The 20,648-nt window shown below is 34.3% G+C and overlaps 6 protein-coding genes across 8 annotated transcripts in view; 3 read left to right on the top strand and 3 right to left on the bottom strand.

Moving 5' to 3' along the window:
• Positions 1 to 23: 23 nt before the first annotated feature.
• LOC105840085 (transmembrane protein 39A-A) lies at positions 24 to 2,609 on the bottom strand. Its single transcript, XM_012686838.3, has 7 exons — positions 1,799 to 2,609; positions 1,550 to 1,698; positions 1,368 to 1,466; positions 1,157 to 1,251; positions 813 to 1,065; positions 532 to 739; positions 24 to 448 (listed from the first exon to the last, which is right to left on the bottom strand). Exons 1-7 carry the CDS (start codon positions 2,129 to 2,131, stop codon positions 194 to 196), a joined length of 1,392 nt encoding a protein of 463 aa, XP_012542292.1. The 5' UTR covers positions 2,132 to 2,609; the 3' UTR covers positions 24 to 193.
• A 119-nt stretch (positions 2,610 to 2,728) lies between these two features.
• On the top strand, positions 2,729 to 5,427 carry LOC105840087 (zinc finger protein 37). The gene is made up of 3 exons (XM_036284310.1): positions 2,729 to 2,954; positions 3,107 to 3,328; positions 3,440 to 5,427. Exons 2-3 carry the CDS (start codon positions 3,107 to 3,109, stop codon positions 4,370 to 4,372), a joined length of 1,155 nt encoding a protein of 384 aa, XP_036140203.1. The 5' UTR covers positions 2,729 to 2,954; the 3' UTR covers positions 4,373 to 5,427.
• LOC105840088 (8-oxo-dGDP phosphatase NUDT18) lies at positions 4,900 to 7,459 on the bottom strand. Its single transcript, XM_012686841.3, has 4 exons — positions 7,313 to 7,459; positions 6,645 to 7,179; positions 6,406 to 6,511; positions 4,900 to 6,198 (listed from the first exon to the last, which is right to left on the bottom strand). Exons 1-4 carry the CDS (start codon positions 7,428 to 7,430, stop codon positions 5,956 to 5,958), a joined length of 1,002 nt encoding a protein of 333 aa, XP_012542295.1. The 5' UTR covers positions 7,431 to 7,459; the 3' UTR covers positions 4,900 to 5,955.
• Positions 7,460 to 8,061: 602 nt separating this feature from the next.
• LOC105840084 (membrane-bound transcription factor site-2 protease) lies at positions 8,062 to 10,438 on the top strand. Of its 2 annotated transcripts, none has more exons than XM_036284308.1 (6): positions 8,062 to 8,203; positions 8,455 to 8,730; positions 8,925 to 9,275; positions 9,466 to 9,624; positions 9,723 to 9,980; positions 10,065 to 10,438. In XM_036284308.1, exons 1-6 carry the CDS (start codon positions 8,129 to 8,131, stop codon positions 10,431 to 10,433), a joined length of 1,488 nt encoding a protein of 495 aa, XP_036140201.1. In that variant the 5' UTR covers positions 8,062 to 8,128; the 3' UTR covers positions 10,434 to 10,438. The 2 variants fall into 2 exon arrangements, with proteins under 2 accessions (XP_036140201.1, XP_036140200.1); XM_036284307.1 differs by having other exon boundaries at positions 9,466 to 9,648.
• A 204-nt stretch (positions 10,439 to 10,642) lies between these two features.
• On the bottom strand, positions 10,643 to 11,978 carry LOC105840090 (transcription initiation factor IIA subunit 2). The gene is made up of 4 exons (XM_036284311.1): positions 11,764 to 11,978; positions 11,271 to 11,375; positions 11,061 to 11,190; positions 10,643 to 10,878 (listed from the first exon to the last, which is right to left on the bottom strand). The coding sequence occupies exons 1-4, from the start codon at positions 11,833 to 11,835 to the stop codon at positions 10,847 to 10,849; spliced, it is 339 nt and encodes a 112-aa protein (XP_036140204.1). The 5' UTR covers positions 11,836 to 11,978; the 3' UTR covers positions 10,643 to 10,846.
• A 1,628-nt stretch (positions 11,979 to 13,606) lies between these two features.
• LOC105838488 (homeobox protein 5) overlaps positions 13,607 to 20,648 on the top strand; it is a 289,536-nt gene continuing 282,494 nt past the window's right edge. Inside the window, exon 1 of one of the 2 annotated variants that reach the window (XM_036284302.1) lies at positions 13,607 to 13,950. The gene's annotated coding sequence lies outside the window, so the exon portion shown is untranslated. Of the gene's footprint in view, positions 13,951 to 18,455; positions 20,631 to 20,648 lie in introns of those variants that run through there. The other variant, XM_036284303.1, reaches the window with a different exon arrangement.

Here is a 20,648-nt window from a genome sequence, read left to right as displayed (position 1 = left end):
TAAAGAGTTTCATAGACTCCTACTAAAAGATATAATAAACTTTTATTAAAATATCCGTATACACGAAATGTTTGGTTCGAACTTGTTTATCATTTACGAGTCCGTTGTTTTCATAAGAAGCCACAAGACATTCCATTTCATTTAATAAATACATATAAAATGTAAAATGAGTATTACAGAAATCACTTGTATTTTATTGAGCAACTGGATTTACAACCATTTGAGACTTCTCTTGAATTATTTGTTCAGCACGGTACACCTTCCAGGATATTAGAAAATCTCTAGCCATTTTGAATAAGTTATAATAATGTATAACTAATAATAATATCGTCGACAGTATTTGATACCATTCAGTCACACCTAATAAAATAAACAATTGAATGTTCACCAATAATAATTGTAATGCCAATATTGGACTTAGTAGCGTTACTCGATTATTGAATACGCTCTGTGGAATATAACAAATATAACAATTAGTATTGAATTTGATATTTTTGTTACTTGATGGAATAAGAATCGTAAGTTACATACATAAAATTTAGAGTGAGTTGAATTACCCGGTTCCGCTGCCGTACACAAACCTTCGGAACGATAAATTTCTCGATTGTGTTTTACAATCGACCCATGAGGCCATAATACCGCTTCATTCCATGGTTGAATATACATGTGATTATTGCGATTTTCTATCTTAACCCATCGGCCCAAGTGCATTGCTGCTCTATGCAGCTCGTCGCAATATCTAAAAGTCAATTACATATGTATCAAATATATATGTTTGATAGACAATTTTTATACTTGTGAGAAATACTCACCTAAAAGGATAAGCCTGAGCAAAATACGCGCATATCCTTCCGAGCCAAAATAAGGTAACGTGCTGTATCACCCATAGAACATTGAAATGTAAATGTGGAGGTACAAAAATGATAGGCGCCATTACGCAGACGTATGTGTTAAAGGAAGACGAAAATAAAGCTCGGTCAAATCGTCTGTTAAAATCGGATTTTAAATTTGATACTTCTGCTCTAATGGCTGATGCATTTAATGAGCAGTTGTGTAAAGGTTTATCTGCAAGAAAAGTAACATCACACAGCATTAGACTTTAGAGTGAATAATATGAATAAATAAGATACAATTTCGATACAATGTGATGACTTACCTAATGCATACTTGGTTTTCCGTTCTTCTTTCTCACTTGAGAATATATCAAAAAATGATGTTCTTATTCCAAACATAATAAAATATAGTGACAAACTGCTGGAACAAATAAATAATATAAACGATTTGTTCTATTTCCAATTTTTAGTTAAAGAGAAATGCAGAGTACAAATACATAATTAAATGTATTTATATAATGAAAAGATACTCACGGATAACATAAATAAAAGATTTTCATAGAGTCATGCCTCTCAGCCATATGATAGAGGCACCAGAGTATCACACTCTGCACAGCAACAGATAAAGATGACCTGAAATAATCATACAAATGTAAAAATATCCCAATGTAACTACAAATCTCATAAGTTATCGATAAATCATATACAGTATATACCTTAAAATGTTTCGGACTGCCAATTTTGTGGATACCGATCGTATTGGCAATGAAACATCGATAATCTGACGTAACAATGTGTAAAGGAATCTATGCGCCGCCGTAATAAAAATAAATACAAGTAAATAAGGATCTATCAGGTAAAAGTTCTGAAACAACAGAGAGCATAACTTGAAAACATTCTTCAATTTCCCATTATAATCATTGAGAAATCAAGGCTGTGATTCAGTAAATAAAAACGCGACGTACCATACTATAACCATTGTAGGAATTTGGTAACCACCATACAGTTTTGTACAGATTAAGCAGCTGCAGACAAGCCGCGATGATTGAGACGACCAGAGATAGACTCTCGAAGCTCAACTGCCCGTCGACCGGTACCGCTGGGATGGGAATGTGCTTCGGTGCCAGGGACCTTCCACTGCACACCTCGTCGAGCCTCTTGTCGTCCGCATTTGCATTGACACTCGCTCTCTCACCGCTGTTGCTCCTCCCGTTAGCATTGGCATTAGAACCAGCATTAGAACCCGATCTAGCAGTCAGTCCAGTCCGACTGACAGCATTTCGTCTACCTCCGGGCATGTTTTACACATTCATGCGAGAGATAAAAGTCTCCTTATCTCAACAATTTTTTTGCGAAATGTAACAGAGGGTTGAGCAAGTCAACGGTGTATTCCACGTAACATAACAGACACGCGTCGCGGACAATCTTGCTGGGCGTACTTCTTGCTCCAAAAGTATTTTACATCGAGGATACAGCCTCCGTTTTTCAAATGCTATTTTTCTGACATATCGCGATTATGTCATTGTAAACAAAAACACGACGGTGAACGTGACGTAATAACAACGTGAGGACGCGCTGTTGCATTCGATCGAGAGCAGACCAACTTTATTTTCTTGCCCCTTTTCTTGTGAACAAATTTGGTTCTTCTTGAGATTGATTACGTCCGATAAATGATGTTCAACGATATCGGAGAGAAGACTGTCAGCGTCGAAATGTGTGACGAATGTACCGACAGCGCCGATGAATGGATGCGGCTACGTGATTCCACTCGATTCTACTTCAAAAACAGATCGGCGCCACTTGATTGCCATGCTTTCTCTCTCTCTCTCTCTCTCTCTCTCTCTCTCTCTCTCTCTCTCTCTCTCGGTTTTCCTCCTTTCATTAGAGTCTCGTAGGTGGCGTTCGGATATCCGATAAAAAAAATGGCTTTGGGACAAAGAGATTGGAGATCCTTGTCAGCAATGTGGGCTGATAAATAAGTTACGTCTTTTACTGTCGCGGATGTCGAGAAACGCGTGTCAATTATGACACTTTTATCACACAAACTCGCCGAAACTACGAGTATTCACGACTGATATTCTCCTGGCCGAGACCTTCGTCGACAATTCTTCGAATGTAAATGTTAGTGTCACGATTGTACATGTATTTTAATTCATTAAAGACCAGTCGTTACAATTAGGAGTAAACGGAGATGTGCTCATACGGCATTTTCACGTAGTAATGCGCTGACACGATAAAGTTTCTCGTTTTCTGAATTTATTGATATTTTACAGATGTTTAGTCCTATACAAATAAAACATGAATGTACAACTGTAGAGGATGTAAACGCTAGTAGTAGGATTAACAGTTCAGACAGTTCCTTGTATCCCTTTGTCAATCAGGATGTTGAGTATAAGCACCGTCAGATATCGCAATTTTGGGAACAGACGCAGTTACCAAACGAGATGCCTGCGAAAAACGAAATTAATAATCAACAGGCCTTGTTCCAGACAGGAGTAAGTATCTATGTATTATTGTGAGCAGCTTGCACTTAACAATTTGACTAGAGCTTGTATTTCACAACTTGAGATAATTTTACTATGTCCAATTTTATGTTTTGATTTTAGGAGAGTGGGAGTTTGTCATACGTGAAAGATTATGTACAAAATGGCATATTCTATTCAGTTGATCACGAGGATGGCAACAATCAAATGCCGACAAATAATCCATGTGACCAGAGTACAAGCAATGTTGCCATGGTGCAAGAAAATAAACAGCTACAACTATCACAAGATTTGCAGAATGTAGGGGACATTAGTCAGACATTAACAACAACGCAATCGCTAACTGCCATAAAAAGCAATCGTCTCGGAAGACCATCCAAAAGTTCCACAGACTCTGGTACAGGGAAAAAGTTAAAATGCCAATGTGAGATTTGCTTCAAGGAATTTGGACACAAAAGCAATTTATTCATACATATGAGAACGCACAATGGGGAGAGACCATATAAATGCAGTCAGTGTGAAAAGTGTTTTACACACAGTGGGAACCTCGCTATACACATGAGAACGCATTCTGGTGAACGTCCGTATGGTTGTCAGATATGTGGGAAGATGTTTAGCCACAGTGGAAATCTGTCCACTCACTTAAGAACTCACTCAGGTGTTAAACCCTACAAATGTAATGTGTGTGGTAAAGAATTCAGGCACAGTGGTAATTTGTCGATACATGAGAGGATACATTCCGGAATCAAGCCATTTCAATGTAAAATTTGTGGGAAGGAGTTCTACCATAGTGGTAATTTAACAACTCACATGAAGAAACATCCTGTAAATACAGACACAAATGTAACTGACTGTGAAAACAATCAAAAGCACATGCATACCAGTACAGATGTTAATACTACCGCTTCTTCGAATTATTTAAATAACGTGTCTTTAACGCTCAATGATGACATTAAATTAATGCATAATACTAGTAATGTGGTTCCTATAAAGAATGAAAGTACAGAAGACACTGTATTGAATACTATGGGAAGATTAACGTCTACTTCCAGTTGAAGGTATACATGATTATTATGCAAGATGAGTTACATAACTTGTTACAAATTGATATTATTGGCCACACAAAAAATAAAAACAATTCTTAATATTTTAATAATCGAAAAATATGCATTATCTACTATATATAATTTCTTTTAAAATTTAAAATTTTGTAAAAAAATTTTTTAGAGGTTTATTCAAGCCATAACAAATTGTTTCAATAATAATTGATTTGTAACAAATTACATGAGATTCTGCATATTAAGAATTTTTAAAAATATTATTGGATCTTAGTACTTTTTCATGCAATGCTCAACTTGCAAATGAGCAATTTTTTATTGGCAAAGGCAATAAAGTTATTTTTACATTTTTGTGTTACATGATAGTCTTCCTGAATCTTAAATGTAACATTAGTATATAAAAAATTATATTTACATATTTTATGTAAGTTTATTTAAGATCAAGTAGTATATATAATTACAATAATCTGTGATGTTTTTGGATCATTAAAATATGAACAAAGGACAGTAGAAACAATACTTCCGTAAAAAAAATGTTACTTTATTTATATAAATAATTAACATATTCATTATTTCTTTTTCAATTATTTTTGATTATACAAGTATTTTATAATCTACAACAATTATACTTAAATAGCTCTTGAATTACATAAGTAAATTATTGTAATTATTATTAGAATATTTTGAGTAAACAAAGCACAATATGTATAAAAATTATCAAAATATAATTTGAATCTTGTTTTGAGCTCTATGTGCAATTTGATGTGGAATAAGTGATAAATTGCTCATTAAAACTTTGTTATCCTTACTTTTATATTTATGTCTTATTGTTATGAATTTTTCTTCAATAAATTATCTCTACTTTTAATTTTTTACATTATATAACAGATATTGCTTGAATGATATAATTTTCCTAAATGAGATATGTTACAAACTGTGCAACTTTTGATCGCATATATATGCGAATATAAAATTTCAAATCTATTTAACATTTTAAATATTTTAAAGATATTTTTATGTAGTGTTTAATAATAAATTTTTACAACAAACTAATAAACTTGGCTTTTAATAATTTTTTTATATAATTATATATATGTATATATACACTTTCTAATTATTTAATTCAAATTACATACTGATATGGTCTATAAAAAATTTGAGTTTTAAATATACATATTATGATATACTATATGAGATTTTTGTTATACTCTATTAATACATACTGTTTAAAAAAATCCATTGTAATTTACGATTACTTTTTTATACTGGAAATAGATTAAACTTTTAAGAATTTGATCTGATGTGTTACTATATCAATTCAAGATTAATACTTTAGTTTTTTTGTCATATAGTTATAATTATAAAATAAATTATTTATATTAGATAAAAATATGGAATGTTATCTATTATGTATCTGTTAATGTTCGTCATAAAGTCATTGGTGTAGACTAGGGTAACTACGATGTTTAACATTATAAACTTGATTTTAGTAAAAAAATTCTCTGAGTATTATCTCCTTATATAATATACTGTTCATTTTTATCAAGCAAAATAAAGTTGCTTAATAAAATATTCGTGCAATTAACGTACGACCTTTAAAGGCACAGTCATGTTTCGCGGCAGACGGGCTGCAAGAGTTTCTGCTACGTTTTCAGAAAGTTCATGCCAAATATATTTCCCGATTATAGGTACGTCTTCCAATGGTAATTTGAAGGATACCAGTAATGTTAAGCACAGACCATCTCCTCCTTCTTGTCCACCACTAAATTCTACAGACAATAAACCATGTGGCTTGTGTTGTGCTACATCATTTCCAAATATCTCCTAAAGAAATGAATAAATGCTTTCATATATTTGTATAAAAAAATCTTTCAAACCATATTTAATTTTTAAATGTATTATATAACAAATATATATTTTTAGTTTTCATAAAAACTTTATTACAAAATATATGTGTGACATTGTATATATATAAATATGATATTTTTATATATACAATTTTAAGTAAAATATAACTTCTAATATACTCACTGTCATAAAGCTGTGCAAAGTAGACAGTAAACTACGATTTGGATTAACTTCACAAATTGGTGGATTACATTGTGTAGTGTCAGACATAAGCACATGTAATCTATTCCTATTAACAATATTTATGTAAGAATTTATTATTTCGTTAATTTAATTTAAATCTAATTATATCATAAGTATGCTTCACAGTTTAACAATTATATTTTATTAGATTAGACATTATATATCAATATAATACTTACGTTGCCCTTTTCTTAGAGGTGACTATTAATCTCAATAATAGTTTTCTATGTGGTTTCGTCACAGGCATCAAGTGAGGATGCTGGGGAACAGTCCTATTTGAAACATAACTTTTGCCTCGGTCCAGGAGATATAGGATGTCGTTAGACCTTAAAGGCAAGTCGTCGATGTTTCGTATCCAGGATGCCTGTAGCGATTCCTCATTTGCCTGATCGGGTGTCTTCAGAGTGCCGCCGACTATATCCCCAGTGAATACAAAACGAAACCACGTGCCATTCGCGCACTCCACCAGTATCAGAGTTGTTGGCTCTATCACCAGACCCGTCTCTTCCAGGACCTCCCTCTTCACGGCGCTTATGAGATTCTCGTTCTTCTCCACTCTACCAGCTGGCAGGTACCACTTTCCGGTGCAGGAGGCCTTCGCCTCCTGCATCATCAACACCTCGCCCTGGTCATTTATGACAACAGCGGCAACTATGTACGTCACTGTTTTCGAGCAAATGGGAATGTGTGCTGTTAGTTGACCTGATTTTGCACCTGCAACGTACGTTGGCTCCAGTCATATTTCAAATTTTTCCCTCCGCAAGAGAAAAAAGGGAAAAGAACTTGCAAAAGAATCTTACAGGAACATTGTGAAAACAATTGACATCAATATGACGGCCTGACATACCTGTTGTGTCACTCGCGAGAGTGTGTATATTGCATATGCCATCGTTTTCCAACGCTTGTCCAGCAAGCAGCGATTGAACTTGATTCTCTACAAGATCTGACATGTTATGTACACACATACACACGCACTGAAGATACTGTATCTCGCGTCACGTATGATATTTGCAAGTGTATGTCAAGTTGCAATTTTATGCAGCCAGTGATGAGCAGCGTGAAAGTGACAGTTCATTAGCTAGTAAACGCGCGGAAAGAGTGAAAGACGTATCGGGATATGTCAAGACGTGTGGTCGCGTTCATGTACCACTGTGCGCCGCATACATTCGTATGCGAAATTCCCTATGGGAAATGTGGAGACGCAAAATTTGAGAGGTGTTTTGCGCGTTATTTCACGTCCCCGTGAGACGTGAGACGTGACACGCGGAGACAACAATCGTTTGATCCTTCCTCGCGAACACGTCATGTGGCTGAACATGTTCCGCACAAGTCAGTGTTTACGCAATTAATAACTTTTTTTTTATATGAAGTTTGCTAAAAATAGAAATAGCTCGCGGTGACAACGATAACGAGATATCCAAAACATATTGCGTACAGAGAATTCATTGTTTATTGTTACGAGAACGACGTTAGATTGATCGCAACGTGGTATCTAGGGATATAATTACCGAATAAATTACAAGCGTCTGGGAAAGAGGCTGCTTGCGTGAGGATTGGTGCCTGCCTGGTTGCTGTGTCGTTCTCGATAACGCTTGGCGAGACGATAGCGATGCAGTTATGAGAGAGACCGGCATCCGAAATTCAAGCTGAAATAAACTGAAAAATGGATGCCTTGAGCGTGCTAATTGTGATAGCCCTTATGCATTGCTCATTATTCTTTTTTGATATGCTTTTTAAGGTAAGTCATACAATTCTGTCTGTATCACACTTCTATTGTTGCTTTACGCTCAAAAGTTCGACACAGAAGGCTTTGTAGAACGAAATAATGTTTATAATACGCAAGCGAGGGTTTTCCAGGTTTTAGAAATTATTGGTTGTCGCTGACATCCACGTTTTCTGTTATAAAATTCTAGTCGTAAACAATTTTGTAACATGAATTACAAGTAACAAGTTCGTTTTAGTGAGAATAACTTTTGACACATTTTTCAGTCCTGCTCGCATTTTCCATACCTCTACTTCTTAGAGAACACTGGCCTGGAGATACAGCTGTTGAGAGTGAAATGGTTTACAACTGCTTTCAATCGCAAAATAATAAAATGGGGAACAGACCGATCCAGGTTTTGGACCGCTTGGTTCAACGCTGGTGTCATTATAAGCATTATATTATTGCCAATAGCTGTTGTTATTATTTTGAAGATGACATTTAACATGCTGCTGATTGGATCCTTGAGTGACACTAGTCCAGGAGCTATATTAGAACCCATGGTATATATTGCAGAAATAAAGATATATTTCAAATACTTTTCAATAATTTTTAATATATAGAAAATTTTATACAAGTGAAAAATAATGTAATACATAATCACTTTAACTGGAGGTATAATGTAGATTTAAAAAAATCGTTATATTTTTAGCTTCATTTTCTGTTTACAACTCACTTTCATAATATTATGTTTTAGTTACCAGGTGTGGATGTTCCTTTCCATGAAATTGGCTACTATATAATAACACTGGCCATATGTAGTATTGTTCATGAGTTAGGGCATGCCCTTGCCGCAGCGAGAGAAGATGTACAGCTATTTGGTTTAGGAATCTTGATTTTTTTTACAATTCCAATAGCTTATGTGCATATAGGCAATGATCAATTAGTTTCTTTGCCATTGAGAAATCAGCTACGCATTGCATGCGCAGGAATTTGGCATAATATTATCCTTGCTACAGTAGCCGCAGCAATTCTTATACTTTCAACATGGCTGTGGGCACCGCTTTACAATATTGGCTCTGGAGTTTACGTGAAAACTATCTTACCTGTGAGTGATCAAAAAAAGAAGCTTTTGTTAAATGTATTTTTCTAACAATTACTCGTGTAAGATATATAGTGTTGTATTTAAAAGGAAAATATTGCTTTATTAAAAATTAACGTGTATAAGAATTTGTACTTTTTAAATTTAAACAATAGCTATTAAAATGCATTTTTATTTTGTTATTCTTTTATTTCAGAATTCACCTGTGTTAGGACCAACTGGTCTTTTGGAACATGATGTAATATACAAATTAAACAATTGTCCTGTAAAAAACAGTGAGGATTGGTACGATTGTATGCTTCACGCGGTGCAGCACCCTGCTCTTGGTTATTGCATTAAACAATCGTTTATTCAAGTAACTTACGAAATATTTATCATTGTAACTTTATCATTTAACAGTTAATATAAGTATTATTTATAACTCTTGTTGTACCTGTATGTTGTATTTTTCAGGACTATGATGAGTCAGTGCCAGCAAAGCAGAAAACAAACGGTGCTGTGAATTGTTGTACAAGCGACAGTGAAATAAATGGCAATCTATGTTTCGAATACATCGAAGGACCGCAAACCGCTCCTCTTCATTTACCCCCGCATTCTTGCCTTCCAGTAAGGACAACGCTTAATCAGTCACAAAATTTCTGTCAAGCTAGTCATGAATGTTTATCTCAAGATACACATTGCATGAAACCTTCCTTAGATAATGTGACAAAGGTAGGTAGAAGCAAAGGAAATGTAATAAATTATAATATATATGCTTTCCGAAATCATTATCTTTAAAACAATTAAAAACTGCAGATTATCCAATTAAAGAGGAAAATAGACAAGGATGTGTTATTCGTTGGTCATCCAGCGGATATTTACAAAACTGTTGACGTATCGGATTGGGTGCCAAAGTACTCTTTTCTGGATCCTAAATTACCTGAATCATTTGCGCTGCTTTGCAAATATATAACAGTATTTTCAGCAGGATTGGCAATTATTAATGTAGTGCCTTGCTTCTTCCTAGATGGTCAATACATTCTGAGTGTAGTTGTACTTTATTTATTGAACTCCATGCCACATAGTAAGAATATCAGAGAAAGCATAGTCCTTACAATAACAAGTATAGGTACATTACTTCTTATAACAAACTTAATGTATTTACTTATTAATAAATTATTGTAAGTTAATCATTTCTGTCTTCATCTACATTCTTCATATGAAATCATTAAAACAATTCTACTAGTTACATAATAATAATAATAATAATGCCCCTTTTGAATTTGTATATTCAAATTTACAAAAACTTTTAATATAAAATATTTTTATATTGTAATATTAAAATATTTTAATATTAAATTCTTATATACTTAAATTTAAAAAAATATGCACATGTATTGGTTGGTTTTTAATGCAGTTACAAAAATTACACATTTTCTTAAATTTGATATATTATACTAGCTGCCGGTAGTTGAATGTTTACAAGAAAGAAATCTAAATTTATTTTTACATTTTGTCTTATTTTTGCTTTGTTTTTGTCAAGTTTGTTTTGTCAATATGAGAAAGATTTTCCTTACATGTATAAAATACTAAATTTGTTATCGTTTTGCTGCTCCATCAGCATCCAATGCTGAAAAGAATATTAATTTGTTATAAAAATATATGTATTCTAAAGAGTAATAAATAAAGTGATAGACAACTATAAGTTATTGCCTGTAATTAAGTGATTTAAGTTACTTGAAATATTTCTTATTTATGTAAAAGGATTCTATGTATCATGATTAGATTTTTATTATAAGTATCAATACTTACTTTTTCCATCGCAAGCTACAATTTTTACTTTATCTACTATCGCAACCTCTTGAACCTCACGGAATTCAACATCATTTAGCATAAACGTCCATACATTATCACAAAATCTATATGTATTTAATTTACCAGCCTGTAATAAGTCAATTCACTTAACTCAGACTCTTTAAATATAATGAAGTCAAAGATTATTTAACGGCTAAAGAAATTTACCTTAAACGTAAGTCTTGACTTAACTCTTGTTGCTAGAGCTTGATTAATAGCTTTGTCAAATTGTAGCAATACCTTTATTGCAAGCTGTGGCGTTATTTGTCCATACTGAAATACATATTATCATTATTAAATGTGATATACATATATATATATATATATATATATATATATATATAAAATCATAAAATATAATAAAAATACTTTTTAATAAATTTTGAATACGTTCGATATAGTACAGATATTCACAATTTTTAATTAACAGAATTTAGTTTCAATTTTATTAGGAATAGTACAAGTACAAGAATTTATTGCGAAAATTGCTTATCTTTTTGAATTTTTTAGTGCAAATCAAATTTATTATAACATGTAAATAATAAACTTGGCTAACATAAATAAATTGTCGTTCTCGCTCATTTGAAACAAATTAATTTTTCTTTACATACGGTCTAAAGTGCTAAATCTAACCTAACTCATAGTACCAATACGCATTCACCTGTATCAGCTCGTCGAGGCTCTCTTGCAACGTGTTTCCTAACGTTGTGTTTCTATATAATTGGTAAGACATTCTTTTAAAAATATCTTGTAATAACGTGGACAGTAATAATCCCAGATCGTGAAGCGTCTATCATCAACAATATCCTTTCGCATACCTTTGACGTATACAACACATCTGATGCCACTATGCTAGTTGCCAGCATGCAGCGCTACCGTGCCTCTTGAAAACGAGCGCATACACCGCGACGCACTACATCAGGGTTAAAGTTATATTCAGGCGAATTTGCCCATATGAAGCGTGTGCAAATAAAACAATTATGCGAGCATACAGAGCAATTTTTTTTCGACATGTGATCGTTTCTTTTGTACATCGTTTTTCATACGCAAAATTATTTGGATAAGACTTTACGCAGAAACAAAGTTATCTGTCTCACTGAAATCCTTTTCATTACATTATGTTAAATGCAATTTTAAACTTATATAAGTTTATTGAAAAAAGTTTCATATACTTATACAAAAATTTATATGTTTTTATTTATATAAATATACGTATATTAAATAAATTATTGTTGTAATTGTTTGTATGTATATTATACAATAATAATAATAATATAATAAATATTTTATAGGGCTATAAAATATTCAGTTCCGATATTCTTCATATTCATATAATCATAAAAGCGAACTTTACATCGCAGTCAAAATTAAAGCGGTGCATCACGTTTTAATTGCTTCGTTATTTATTTATTATTGTTACTGAGTAAAAGTGAAAAGATTATGTGAAAGACGTATTAAAATATATGTTACATGCAATCACTATCATGGTACTAACATGTATGCGAAGGTGATTGAAATTGTCTAATTGTCTAAATAGAACTCAAGATTATATTTTTTTCGTAATATGTTCTATCGATGTAGATTAACTTTAATCTCGATAAACTTTAATTTATCTTAGTATCTTTTTTTAATTATTGAAATTAAAAATAGATTAAAAAAATAAGTGAAATGTATTAACGGATATTAAAGTTAATTTACATTGGTAGAAATGAGTACCAATGAAATTAAACGAGAATGTATCCGATTATCCGGATTGGTTCGCTGTTCGATATTTCGAGAATCGCATCTGTCGCACTCGGTAACTTCAGATACGTACGTAGTCAACGGATTGCGGAACACACGCTGTAGATCGCGGAGTCGAATTCGAATCGCTGATGTGTATTTTTCGCGATTGTTACATCGAACGTTCGTCGTAATATCATATCATACAATAGTTAATATATATCCGCAATTTTGACATCCGATTGAACTCGACATGATCGATATCAACCGAAATATCCTTGTAATTTCGCATCGTTGACCGTTTCTTGCTGAAGTGCTGCAAGTACAATTGACGCCCGATCGTCGTCAGGTATGTGTACACTGGTTATACTGTAACTGCAATTCACTTGGTGCAATCTTAAGTGTTATGTAGCGATTGTGTAACTTTTTTGCTAGGGCGGAAACATGGAAAGCGAAAAAGTTCTCCATTTACTTTACAATGGCAAAAGTTTTCACATTTCACATTTCTACTCTAGGGAAAAAAGTTACGCGATCGCTACCTAGATTTCTTTGTCGATCCTGATTGGTCAATCGAACGCTCCGGAGCATTCGTAACGTCAAGTGTGCTGTAACCTGTATTGTATGTACGTGTATATGTATGTACGTGTTTATTTTATCGTTCTTGCTCTCTCCGAGACTAAACGTATATTATGCTTCGTTGTTATATGCATCTGTGTGTAACTAAAAATAGGCAAAGTCTCCGATTACCGTGATTGGTTCGTTCCTTTCAGCGTTCCGATGTTTGTCAAACTGCGCTTCAACTATTGGCTATTCAGGATCGTTGTCGGTTTGTCGATTACGGAACGCACTGAACGCGCGCCGCGCGCCACGATGCAGTCGGATTTTAATCACTCCGCATTTTTCGCGATTATTTACCATCTAAGAGCGAACCTCGCGCGAATGGAATTATCGCGAGTGACTGCGAACCGAGCGTTGGCCATATACGTCGTGTGTGATCGTCACTGTACCAATACATCGTGATTTCAACGTCAACCTCTGTGCTCGAAGCCGATTGAGATCCCCGCACCTCTCGCGCCATCACTTTTTCGTCGAAATGCCGCGAGAAGTGCAACTGGAAGTGCATCAGGTATGTGTCGTTGCTCCTCGTCTAATTGCCGTAATTAATTGCAGCGATTACGTCTATTGCAACGTTATTTCGTTTTAAAGGAACTTTCCGTCGCGTCGCCGGTAACGACATGTCGAGTGCGGCGAGTGACTGAAAGTTTCTGAAGGTAGGGATGGCTTGAATTTCGCCGCGCTACTTCACAATGCCGTCGCGAAGCGTGCGTTTGCGCGGCGAATATTGCGGAACGAGTCATTCTTATCGACATTGCCTCGCCATTTCCTCCTCCCTCCTGCGTCCCGAATTTCCGAGTTCTAGGTAATCTCGGGTTGACGCAACGGGAGAGAATGGAATCCGTATACGCGAGGGAAGAGCGATGAGAAAGAGGGGGAGCGGAGGGGAGGGAGGGGGGGAAGAGCGTAGGGATAGATCTAACGAGGTAACTCGAGCGCAATTGCCCGCAGTGTTTATGTTCCTCCACTATGTTGCTCTGATTCAGGCATTTCAGGCTCCTCTATTTTTGCGGCGCTGCTTTTAGAAAGATAATCAGAATCACATACGATTTATGGGCCCTAAACAAAGAAATGAACATAGAAGGTACTAAATTTATTGAAGTTGTTCTAATTTTTTCGTTGCAAAATTGTTTCCTGCACTTGTTAAGTTCGGGTGTGTAGGTTGTGTTCCAAAATACCAATGACTAAAAATACAGTGCTGAAAATTTATATTTTATTTATTTGTTGCGTACATTACAGATTTTCAGTATTGTAGCAGGTATATTGGTCCTAGTTGATATCTGAAAATAATTTCCAAAATTTGTCCACTCACACACACACACACACACACACACACACACACACACACACACACACACACACACACACACACACACACACACACACACACACACACACACACACACACGTTTTTAAACTTTACAATTTTATTTTATTTAACTTGATTTATATGCACTTTTTTAATTAATTCACATTTTGAATGTTTCCAGAATTATTAGTGATATAAAAACATTTTTTAAAACGTTTATTAAATTATTAATAATATTGAAAAATGAGTTTGAATTAAAATCTTTTAATTCTTTTTTAACACACACACACACACACACACACACACACACACAAATATACACACGGAGATTTCTTTAATTATTTTTTTCTCTATTTGTTTGGATTTATTTATTTTATTTATTCACTTGATTTGTTGTTATATTGAAACATTATGTTCCATTGACTAAAAAAAGTATTGTTTTGCTGAATCAAACAGTATTATTAATAAATAATTAAATAATCGTATTTACTTCTTTAAATAGTTTGGCTCGACTATTTCAAAGCATATATTTTTGTTTTAGTAGATTTTGTTATTTTAAAAATTTAATCAAATACGTTTAAAACAAAAAAATATATATTATAAAAGATTAACGATAAAAAGAGTAAATACCACATACGTGTGTGTGTAGATTGTGTATGTATCAAATGTATGAAAACATATATAAATTATTAGATTATTATATAAATATTAATAAAAATAATTAAAAATGCACATATGTATACAACATACAGTTCTAATCTTAATATTTTCTGTTATAAGTTAATATAATTTTAATAATAGTAAGTTATTTTATTCATACACATACATGTGGTATTAAATCTTTTTACTCTTTTTATTTTTACTTTTTTATAATATATCAATTATAATATAAATGTTCATTATTACAGCAAACATTATTAATTCATACATAATTTTCAACATTTAATTAAAATTAAAGAATAAAATTAGTGGACGTCAGTACATCATGTATAAAAATTTAATTAAAATTAATCAATAGTTCGAGTAATTTTTAAAACAAGTTGTAATTTTATGTTGATACGAGTCGTGAAGCAAGATCATTCTCTTCTTTTTAAATTTGCACGCGCGCTGAGTGGAAAGTAAATGTGAGAAGCCTTATAACTATTCGTTCGGTTCAAATACTCGAGTAATTGCTGGCGAAAACTTTGGCTTGCATGCAAAACTTTTCTCGACAAAAAAGGCACAAAGCCTCTCGAGCCGGAAATGAATAAGCAACTCCCATGAACTTGACGTACGAAAGTGTATCTGTCTTTCCGCCGTACCAGGTGTTTCGCTAGATTTATTAGTATTGATCGTCGCTTTTGAACAATTTAGAAATCAAATTCTGAATGCTCTATTCCTTTGTAAAGATCGATACTATCTTATCTTTATTTAAGATAACAGAGTAATTTATTTCTGTTGTCCGTAACAAAATTTTTGGAATTTGGACAAATTTGGAAATTGAACAAAATGGAATTTAAAACTAATTTTTTCCATTAAAACATTAAGAGATGTTGTTAAACAATTTATATTATATATGGAAATTTAAAAATAAGATAGAAGAAAGTCGCCAATATCAACATAGGTTTTAAATAGGTTTTAACTTTTAATAAGATGTAAGAATTGTTCCAAAAGAAACCATTATATAATACATGTATGTTATGCAGAAAGGAAAAGGATGATTCAGTTTTTCATAAAGAGAAGATTATATAGCTTCGTGAGTTTCTTCGCGGCGGAAAGAAAGTGAGACAAAGTTTGAAACGATGTCGCTCGCGTAGAATGAGGAGGTGCTGGCACTATCGTAGGAGTAGGATGAAAATAAGAAGTTAAGAAAGAACAGGATAAAAAGATCTTTGCAGCGGAAAGGGAGAATGACGGGAGGACGATTGGAAGGTCCACTGGATGGTCCCGTTTGTGGAGGAGAAAGGGGAGTTGACTTTTCGATGGTCGTGCGAGCAAGATAGTCGCATCGATCGAATTCTGTGCGATGTAGGAGCGCAATGAAAAGCATCTTTAAGAGCAGTATAGCAGGGTCTACAATAGGGGGTGAATGTGGACGTCAGCGAACGATGGGGGTCGCGTACGCGGGCGCGGGGTAAAATCCGTCCGCGTGACTATTTATGTAGCTCGCCTTTCAGAAACTTTACAAGAACAATTTATTACGAATATACGTGCCATTTTGGAGGAAGGGAGAGGAGGACAAAACTTTATTATGACACTGAGAACTTTATCTATGACTAGGGGAAACCGATTTTCTTTATCGAGAAAGAGATAGACCGGATATAGCCGGATATAGGATAGAAGAAATCGAAGCGGAAGCACATTCAATAATTTTTACAAATAATATGACAAATGCTTACACTGTCATTTTATTAGCGATATATTAAAGGTAATATAAAAGTATACGGAAGTGATATACGTTTAAAATGGTTTATCTTTATTTAGGTCAGTATTTTTATCGATTATAATGGACAGTTTAATATGCAATAAATCATAATGCGATCCCCATCGTTTTATTAAAAAAAAAACATGATCAGGTATAATAAATATAAGTATAGTAAATATACATCTGAAAATCAATAAAGAAATAAAAATAAAGTAAATATTCTGTATATAATAATTTAATTAAAAAAATATTATTAATGTATTTTTTTAATTCTAAAAAAAAGATTTCCTTTCTGAAGTTCTTTTTTGTTTTTTACAAAATAAATTTTGGCACCTTGTTATTTTTTGCTAGTAGGACTAGGGCGTTAGGTCAATGCTTTTAAACTTGATCTATCTTAGATATTTGATTAGACGATAACACATGATGGGATAGGTCAGATTGACAGAAGTATGAGGCATGAGATAATTTACTAAATGGAATGGACCATGCACATATATAATATTGAAGAAAGATATAGCAATAAAAAGAAGCATAATTTATTAGGTTATATCAATACTTATTTATTTAAATTATATTGTATGATAAAATCCAAAATAGTATGATAACTTTTAGTCCTAATTTAAATAATTATTTTTATTTCTACCATAACAATTTAAACAAAAAATTGTTATCGTTCCGATTGTAAAATAATTATGATAATTGTTTGAATTAGGAAAGACGTTTATAGAATAAACAACAAAATTTACTTGTTGTTGCATATTATCGATTTGCTTGAAATTACATACCATTTAACAATGTAACATATAGAAGCAAACTGAAAGGAAGGAAGGAAGGAAAAAGGGAAAAGAGATATATATTGGTGAGAAGGAAAAAGAGATTTGAGAGTCGTGAAAGAAACAAACAAAACAGTAATTGAAAAGGAGTGAGCGAACGAGTATATTATACATGTATAGAATGATTACATCAAGTAGGAGCAGAATAATTTTTGTAGAAGCAAGTTGTACTGTTTTTTTAAATAAAAATTAAATTAACTATTTTTATTTATAAGTTTCACATTTTTATATTAAATGCTTAAATATTACATTTAATTTAAATCAATTATATTAAAAATTTATTTCTATTTTATAAGTATATACTTTTAAGGTTTAATATGTTCAAACCATTATACATATATATAACTATAAATTGTAATCTATAAACAATTTTGATAATTACACACGCACACACACACACACACACACACACACACACACACACACACACACACACACACACACACACACACACACACACACACACACACACACATACGTATGTAATTTTTTAAAAACAATTCAGAACTTATTGTTTCTTTAATTTTGAAAGCACTATTCTGTTCTTATGAATTCTACTGTTTATGGGATTGCGCGTTAGGATTAGGACACCCTGTAGGGAGAATAACGGTAAGCGTCGGCCGTTGCCAGGGCAATGAATCGCAGATTGACGCAGGCGTCGCGACGTCCGGCCGCGCGCCCATCCCCGCGAATATTCCACCCTCTCTCTTCCCTGCCGAAGCGTGCCACTGCTTAAAGCGTGCACCTCGCCCGGTTCACTCCCTGTCCCTTCCCCACTTATGACACAGACGGTTAAATTCGCGAAGTTTGTCGCATTATGATTTATACGGGAAAATTCCATCGGTGTTGACTTTGTAAGCCATAGCTCAATATTTCTTTCGATTGATTTCAGAATCGCTATTCAATTATATCTCACGTTTTTGTTATACGGATGAATATGCATGCTTTGCATCGCAGCATTCTGATATTCTATTTCTCGTGTAATCGAGAATATTTCTCGAAGAATACTCGAAATTGGTAATTGTTTTACAACATTGTATCTCGTAGCAAAACTATATTTGTTTTTAATTAATGATAATATTTTTATCTTTAACGTGTCCCGCGTTTTGTTTGTCAATTTTAGTATTAAAAAAGTTGTCGATGTATAATGTTTGATAAACATAATAGATTAATAAAATATTATACACATTACAAATGTTATACAGTTGCAGACTATGTATCTTAGAGATCTGTATAAAGTTCTATTTATATAAATATCGTGATCGATATTAGTTTGAATTATTCGACGAAAGTTTTGCGAACTTTAATAATACTATAAAATTTAATTGGATCTCTTTCGGAAAGCCCCGGAAATCAATATCTAGAATCTAGCGTATTGGAAATATGTGAAATTAACGTTAACTCTAATATTAGTGTCACAAATGACACAAATCTAGACTTTTGCATATAAAAAGGCAATCACAGGTTATGCTATCCGAAATTCCAATTTGGAGTACGCATAGTAAATAGGAGTAAACATGTTCCTTGATTAAATTCGAATTGTGTTGCTACTTTCTAACGAAGTAAAAAATAGTTTTCTTTTCTTGCTCTCCTTTCTTTTTTTGACACATATAAAGTTTGTATAAACAGAACATTTCAATGAAAAGTATTTGCCTTAAATAGAGAGTAAAATGTAATCCCGTAGGATAACTCGTAACTATTTTTCGCAACATTGTTAAGCTTTAATTCTTTCATGTGCAGAAAATAGTACTTCTAGAATCTATAAATGGTTCTTCTAAATTATTCAAAGCTCGGACATGGTTATTTGTGTATCTTACTAAGTGTTTTATATGTGTACTCTCCAACGTGTACGTGATCTATATTAACGTCGAAGTGTGTCAATTTCGAGTTGCACGCTCGCTGATTATCGGATTGCGCGCTACCCCAAAGTTCGCCCCGCGCAACTCGGTGGACCGCCCGCGCCCGCGAGCCGCGTACGTTAATACGTAGTGCGCATCCCCAGGGTAAGAAGCGAGTAAGCGAGAGAAAGAGAGGAAGAGAGGCGAAAGGAGGGTAGAAGGAGCCGCGCGCGCGAGCGGTATATACAGCGTATGTCGCGGTAGCATCGTCGTCGGCTCGAGCGGTGGGGTTGGGAGCGGAAAAAGTTGGGTGAAACTTGAAGGAGAAGCGGAGAAGGAAGCGCGCGGGATATATACGCGCGCGGAGGAAAGGGTGGCACGCGCTGCGCGGGCGAAGCGGAGAATCGGAATGAAAGGAGGGAAAGCGGGGCGGGGGGAAGGGTAGGGGGTTGAATCTGGAAAGAAGAGGGAAGTTTGGCGGAGACGCGCCGTAGGCAACACATCGTCGAGTTGCTACTGGTAAACGTAGAAGCGCCGAAGGTGATTGCGACCGGGAGTTGAATAGTGGTAGTAGCTATGGCGACGTTGGTGGTGGTGGCGATGGTTAAGCGGTAGTGGTGGATCGGTGTGTCCCGACGCGCGCCGAGAAAGTTTCGTCGAGAAACGCGGCGTGCGCGGAGTGTGAGAACGCGCGCGGCGACGGCGACGGCGACGGCGACGGCGGCGGCGGCGGCGGGTAGCGGCGGTGGTGGCGGCGGCGGCGGCGGCGGCGACGAGCGAGAAAGAGGGCCAGGGAGAAAGTTGGGGGTGAGTCTCGCGCGCGCG

The sequence above is a fragment of the Monomorium pharaonis genome, chromosome 3, assembly GCF_013373865.1.
Source record: "Monomorium pharaonis isolate MP-MQ-018 chromosome 3, ASM1337386v2, whole genome shotgun sequence".
NCBI lineage: Eukaryota > Metazoa > Arthropoda > Insecta > Hymenoptera > Formicidae > Monomorium > Monomorium pharaonis.
This window is presented reverse-complemented; position numbering and strand designations above follow the sequence as displayed.

What these genes read in the sequence shown, in the direction of transcription:
- LOC105840085 (XM_012686838.3), bottom strand. Translation starts at nt 2,131, where the DNA reads ATGCCCGGAGGTAGACGAAATGCTGTCAGTCGGACTGGACTGACTGCT. An exon ending in GAAAACCAAGTATGCATTAG is followed by an intron (nt 1,066 to 1,156) that starts GTAAGTCATCAC and finishes CTTTTCTTGCAG; the next exon opens with ATAAACCTTTACACAACTGC. An exon ending in GCTCAGGCTTATCCTTTTAG is followed by an intron (nt 740 to 812) that starts GTGAGTATTTCT and finishes ATTGACTTTTAG; the next exon opens with ATATTGCGACGAGCTGCATA.
- LOC105840087 (XM_036284310.1), top strand. Translation starts at nt 3,107, where the DNA reads ATGTTTAGTCCTATACAAATAAAACATGAATGTACAACTGTAGAGGAT. An exon ending in AGGCCTTGTTCCAGACAGGA is followed by an intron (nt 3,329 to 3,439) that starts GTAAGTATCTAT and finishes TTTTGATTTTAG; the next exon opens with GAGAGTGGGAGTTTGTCATA.
- LOC105840088 (XM_012686841.3), bottom strand. Translation starts at nt 7,430, where the DNA reads ATGTGTGTACATAACATGTCAGATCTTGTAGAGAATCAAGTTCAATCG. An exon ending in ACCTCTAAGAAAAGGGCAAC is followed by an intron (nt 6,512 to 6,644) that starts GTAAGTATTATA and finishes TATTGTTAATAG; the next exon opens with GAATAGATTACATGTGCTTA. An exon ending in CTTTGCACAGCTTTATGACA is followed by an intron (nt 6,199 to 6,405) that starts GTGAGTATATTA and finishes TCATTTCTTTAG; the next exon opens with GAGATATTTGGAAATGATGT.
- LOC105840084 (XM_036284307.1), top strand. Translation starts at nt 8,129, where the DNA reads ATGGATGCCTTGAGCGTGCTAATTGTGATAGCCCTTATGCATTGCTCA. An exon ending in ACGTGAAAACTATCTTACCT is followed by an intron (nt 9,276 to 9,465) that starts GTGAGTGATCAA and finishes CTTTTATTTCAG; the next exon opens with AATTCACCTGTGTTAGGACC. An exon ending in CCTTAGATAATGTGACAAAG is followed by an intron (nt 9,981 to 10,064) that starts GTAGGTAGAAGC and finishes TAAAAACTGCAG; the next exon opens with ATTATCCAATTAAAGAGGAA.
- LOC105840090 (XM_036284311.1), bottom strand. Translation starts at nt 11,835, where the DNA reads ATGTCTTACCAATTATATAGAAACACAACGTTAGGAAACACGTTGCAA. An exon ending in GCCTCGACGAGCTGATACAG is followed by an intron (nt 11,376 to 11,763) that starts GTGAATGCGTAT and finishes TATGTATTTCAG; the next exon opens with TATGGACAAATAACGCCACA. An exon ending in AGTCAAGACTTACGTTTAAG is followed by an intron (nt 11,191 to 11,270) that starts GTAAATTTCTTT and finishes GACTTATTACAG; the next exon opens with GCTGGTAAATTAAATACATA.